The sequence below is a fragment of the Tachypleus tridentatus genome, chromosome 10 (assembly GCF_004210375.1).
Source record: "Tachypleus tridentatus isolate NWPU-2018 chromosome 10, ASM421037v1, whole genome shotgun sequence".
Taxonomy (NCBI): domain Eukaryota; kingdom Metazoa; phylum Arthropoda; class Merostomata; order Xiphosura; family Limulidae; genus Tachypleus; species Tachypleus tridentatus.
Window position 1 is genome coordinate 157,536,214 of NC_134834.1, and position 6,000 is coordinate 157,542,213.

The window sequence follows — 6,000 nt, forward strand, 5'->3', positions numbered from 1 at the left end:
ACAAATGATTCCTTGACATGTAGATAGAATGATTTGTGGGGTAAATAGGGATAAAAGAATCAGTCCATGCTACCAGGTGGAGGATATAACTGACAGAGCAGAAGATATAATAAAGGGGGATAGCAGAAATGGAGTTTTATGGTGCATGTGGAAAATGATGTAGGAAAAGGTATGTCAGAGGAGCTACTTAACAAGTACAAAGAGTTGAAAAAGGCCATAACTTAATTTTCTCAGGGATACTACCCAAAATTACTGTGGGAATGAAGTTATAACTAGGTCACTAGGGCTAAATGCTAGACTTAGATCAGTTTGTAAGGATGAGCAGATTGGCTAGTTGAATTATTGGATTGGTTCCGTTGAAGGAGCATTTTGGAAAGGGTGGCTTACATTTAAATAAGATAGGGGCTGGCTTGTTTCCTAAGGATAGTAACTCAGATGGAAGAGAAATTTTATACTAGGACTAGACGATGGTAAGAGCTAGAAAAAACTCAGTGCAAAAAGAATGAGGCAGAGAAAAGTTTAGCAAAGAAAATAAGTATAGAAGTAGTTATAAGAATGGGCTTAATTGTTACTATTGTAATGTAAGAAATAAGTTATTTCACAGAATTAGTAGGAATGAAGAATTTTGATGTAATGGGAGTATCTGAAACATGGTCAAACATAGATGTTTTTGGTCACTGAAAATTCTTTGAAATACAATGTTATAGACTATTTAATAGAAATAGAATATGAAAATAAGAAGTGGCTTTATGTGTAGAATGCAAGTTACATCCTGCTGAAGTCGAGGATATTAAAGATAATAGTAAGGATATTGAATCCACTTGGGTTTCTATTAGTGGGCATAAAGGGGAAAAAGTTTTAATTTAAATTTGTTACAGACCACCACATAATACTGAAGAAATTAGTAAAAATCTTTACAATGAGATTAAAATTTCAGCTGTTAATAAAGGGATAATTATGGGTGATCTTAATTTCAGACATATAGTTTGGAAATGCTAGAGTCAAACCATAAGGAAGAAATATTTTTGGAAACTGTTCAGGATGGCTTTCTTTACCAATTATTCAAGGATCCTACTAGAAACAATGCTAATTTATATTTGTTGCTAATGTCAAATACAGAAATAATAAAATGTAGAAATTGGGAAACATCTGGGTGTAAGTAATTACTGCTCCATTAGATTTGATGTTTTGCTGTATATGGAGATAAGGAATAAGAATATTGGTTAGAAGTTTTAGAAAAGGACATTTTGAAGAAAGAGTTTAAGAGATAAAGAAAAGCTTATAAATTTAAGAAATTTAGAGTGATTTGTACAACTGGAGGCTTAGAAGATTATAGAATATCAAGTTGGTGAAACAGGAAATTGGGACATTAAATAGGATGTATGAGAAAAGGTTGGCTGAAAATGTAAAATTTGACAGTGAAGATTTCTTTACATACATTAAGGTTAAACAAAATATTAGAATGGGAGAAGGACCCTTAAGGGATGATAAAGGAAGATTAGTATCTGACGATACTGATGGATAGGTCATTAAATTTTTATTTTTCTTTGATTTTAGAAAGTCTGTCAAATGATTCAATACAATATAGTGCTTTCCTCGAGGTTCTTATTGTTATTTAGACAGTATTAAAACATTTTTTGTATTGTAATGTGATAGTTTGTTATACTTCATTTACCTTCATTTACTTTTAAGACTTTGATTGCACCTAACATCTTTAAAACTAAAATATTTAAGAGGAAAATGTTTATTTTAAATTTTATGCAAAGATACACGAGGGCTATCTGTGCTTGCTGTCCCTAATTTAGCAGTGTAAAACTAGAGGGATAACAGCTAGTCATCACCACCCACTGCAAACTATTGGGCTACTCTTTTACTAATGAAAAGTGGGATTGACCATCACATTATAATGTACCTACAGCTAAAAGGACCAAAGAGTTTTGAAGGAGGTTAAAGATTAAACCTGTGAGCCATGTACTATTATTTTTGTCAGTCCTTGAATAGTAGGCAGGTACCAGAAGAATGGAAATTAGTGAATGTATTTATTTATCTAAAAGGCCTAAGGAATTGGGTGCCTTCAGATGTTGTACAGGCTGTGAATTTAACCCATTGACTCCCAAGCCTATTTTGCTGATACTTTCTAGGGTTCCACTAGTCATTTTACAATTACTGCTTTTGGGAAGAGTATATATGTAACTGTTGTGTCCAAGCCTATAAATGGCCCTTTAAAAATAAAATAGAGCACAACTCGCTGGTAGGTTGTGTGGGTCTAACTGGAAGACTACCATGATCCACTGGTCAGTCATGTGGAAGCCAACATATTAAGAAACAACTTGATGAATATATGAATGATAAGAGCTGACTTGAAGGTCTTTTTAAGTTAGAGTAAAACAGCCAAGATAGATCAATAGGTCCTATGTTGTCCCAAACATTATAGTTAAATGCCACATCCCCAACTGAGGAAATGATACATATCTATTTGTAAAACAGCAGCATTCTCCTCTTTTTACAACTTGAACAGAAGGGTAGGATATGATTTGAGTAAAGTTTACAGGGTTATCTGAGTGATCAATAGAATCACAGTCTCTAATTTCTTTCTATATTATGAAGACCACAGAATGAGAAGACATAGGCTTATGAACTGAAGAAAAAAGAAAAACCAGGCTCAATTTTAAAAAAGTTCAATTTTTCTAATAGGCTTATGGAATTTACTATAAGAAATATGAAAATTAGCACAAGCTAACAAATTATGAAGGGAACTAACAGTTTCCTGAAAAACAAAGGGTTTAAATTTTTAATCGTTTCAAGAGTAGGTGAAAAAAAATTATTTAAGGACTAAATGGTTCCTTGTCAATTTATTATTTTAATATTAAATATAAAGCAAAAACAGTGAAAACTGAGAGCTACAAAAATCTAATAATCTCCATTACTCTTTATAATTAAATAATTTAAAAGTGAGAGTAAATAACTGTATACACTAAGTTATAAAAATAGTCTCAATTTAGCAGTATTACTAAAACTATTTACAAGAATATATATATAGTTAGTGCACAGGTGATGTTTATAATAAAACATATTTTCGTTTTATGGATTACATAACACAAGGTTAAAGAAATGACAATCTATCAATGTTACAACAATATTGGTGTATATCACACTTTAAATCCATTACAAAAAACAAAAGTTCACATAATAAACAAATCCATCCATCAAAATACAATCATACCAAGATGGTATGATAAACTGGCCTAATAACTTTTGACTTTAGTTATAAGCATTTAAATTACTGCAGTAGTTAGCATAGACTGCAAAATAATGTTTATTATTACTGTGACTGTAAAACAGTTTTCAATCAAATTGAGCTTTAGCTATTCAATGTAAAAGTAATATGTCTAAAAACAGACTTTTAATTTATTCTTATACATAGTAATTACTAAACAATAAACCGAGTATCATATTATACTATTACTAAACAGGAAGTTGGTCCAAAGTTCGACTTAAAACTCTTGACATGTTTTAAGATGTTTTCATTAATACATTAAAAACTGTAAATCCAAAATACTGAATAATAATAATACCCTCCATACATACTTACTGACAGTAATCGAAATGATAATATTTCTACTAGTTAATTATGAAATATTTGAGCTGCTTGTTCCACTACCACTGTACCAGTACTAGAGAATAATACTGATAGCTAGAACCCTAACAGTAATATTATTATTACAATAATAGTTATTAAATATTACTATTTTCCATAAATTAGATAATAACAAATACGAAAATACTTTACAAGAGTTTACCTAAAAAAGTAATATTTATTCTTATGTTTTATTGTCAAAAATTCAGCTTAACCCGAAAAGCTTAATCTAACCTATACTATACCAATTTACTTTATCAAAAATAAGCAACATGTAGTTTAAATCCCTCTACCGTCTAAACAACCGCATTAGACACCCAGTTTTTTAGCGACCTTTCTGAACGTAATAACATATGAAGGGAACGGGATAGCATAGAAAATTTAATATTTTTATATTTTGCTTTTTTATATTTCCTATATGCAAAGGATGTATTATTTTTATTGTATAGTGCACATGTTAGATATTTACCCTCAACCCAACATTTATACCACATTACTTGTTTGTTACGCACTCGGATGATATATTCCAGTCAACTGATTAATATGAAGACAGGATAGGTCCGCTTTAAAAGAAGTATTAGATTAGATACGGAATGTGGGGTAATTATGAGTTTTTGTGTTTTTTAACTTGACTCATTTTTCAAAAAATAAGTATGATGAGCGATTGAAATACCAAAAAGAACAGAAATAGGGTATGGATGAATACACTGACCATACAAAAATCTTTACGTAAGTAGCTAATAAGTACAGATCCAATTTTAAAAGCTTATGATTATTAGTCACTGTATAGCGTTATTCAGTTTAAATGCTTTTATTCAAACCAGACTTCACGCAACTGATAGGAATACAACATTTAGTTGTAGATAAAAGTTATTATTGAAAAGATTTGACAACGTGTGTAGTGATTTTTGTGTGGTTTCCTACCCTGTTTTTGTATTTTTTGGCACTGTCATCCCTACATCATACTTCATTTCCGAACATTTGTTTTCATTACTTGTTTCCCCACTTTTTCTTAACAATTTCATTGTGGTGAGTTGATAATTGAACAATTGTTGGAATTGAATCCTTGACTTTAGCGTTGTAAATCCGTAGACTTATTGTCCCAGCAGGAGATAATTTGAAGTAAGTAACTTGGCAGTTGTTTTGGTTTTGACTCTCACAAGCCCCGAAGGGGAACTTAGAAACTTTTGTTTCTCTTCAGTTCCACTCGCAGATGGCCCGGCATGGCCTAGCGCGTAAGGCGTGCGACTCGTAATCCGAGGGTCGCTGGTTCGCGCCCGCGTCGCGCTAAACATGCTCGCCCTCCCAGCCGTGGGGGTGTATAATGTGACGGTCAATCCCACTATTCGTTGGTAAAGAGTAGCCCAAGAGTTGGCGGTGGGTGGTGATGACTAGCTGCCTTCCCTCTACTCTTACACTGCTAAATTAGGGACGGCTAGCACAGATAGCCCTCGAGTAGCTTTGTGTGAAATTTCCAAACAAACAAACAAATCCACTCGCAGAATTAGAGTTTGTTCTATTGAAGATGAATATTGATACTACTCAGTGAGTATGATGCATACTGCATCCCTTGAGATAACTTACAGGCTGTCAAGCTAACATTAACCTTATGTGGTGTTCAAGGAAAGCTGTGAGACGAAAAAGAAGAAGAAGAAAAGGAGAGATGACTTGGAAGGATAATAGTGACAGCTTGAATGTTGGCTACGTGGTCCATGAATGGTGGCTCAGACCAAGGCTGTGGTAAGGTAGCGAGTTCCTGAATTACAGGTTTACAAGTTAAAAGGCTTTAAACTGTAGTGAAAAGTGGTTATTTACAACAAAACTTTAAATTTAACTAGTGGCTTAGACATTAGTTTTAAATTTAAGTGAGATGGTAACTTTTCAGAGCAGGGATTACAGAATCTAAAGATTGGAACTTGTTTGGAAGTGGTAACCACCTTCATGAACTGGATAAACAAGTTGTTTCTTTTTGAATTTCGTGCAAAGCTACACAAGAGCTATCTGCGCTAGCCGTCCCTAATTTAGCAGTTTAAGACTAGAGGGAAGACAGGTAATCATCACCATCCACCGCCAACTCTTGGGCTACTCTTTTACCAACGAATAGTGGGATTGATTGTCAGGTCGATGGTTACTTCGGATTTTATGAAGATGTCTATAAAATAAAGGTGGCAGTTTGAAGTGAAGAGAAATCGAGGAGTAATCTGTCGAGGATTATCGGTTGAACTTGCATGGCACTTAACGAGAAACGGAACAACTATGGAGTCATAATACTGAGATGTAAAATTTTTTACGTCTAGCTGGATTGGTTGCTCAAATATGAATGAAAATGTGAAGGAAAATAGAGTGCTATATAATGCAATGTT

At 33.1% G+C, this 6,000-nt stretch overlaps 1 protein-coding gene across 4 annotated transcripts in view; it reads right to left on the minus strand.

The window, feature by feature from the left end:
- Positions 1–3,928, minus strand: part of RabGGTb (geranylgeranyl transferase type-2 subunit beta) — a 31,702-nt gene extending 27,774 nt beyond the window's left edge. The window contains exon 1 of one of the 4 annotated variants that reach the window (XM_076464811.1): positions 3,593–3,928. Coding sequence is in view for 1 of the 4 variants with exons in the window: in XM_076464810.1 (XP_076320925.1) it covers positions 3,891–3,911 (21 nt within the window). In the remaining 3 variants the exon portion in view is untranslated. Of the gene's footprint in view, positions 1–3,588 lie in introns of all 4 variants that reach the window. The other 3 variants (XM_076464810.1, XM_076464812.1, XM_076464813.1) reach the window with 3 other exon arrangements.
- Between the last annotated feature and the right edge of the window lie 2,072 nt (positions 3,929–6,000).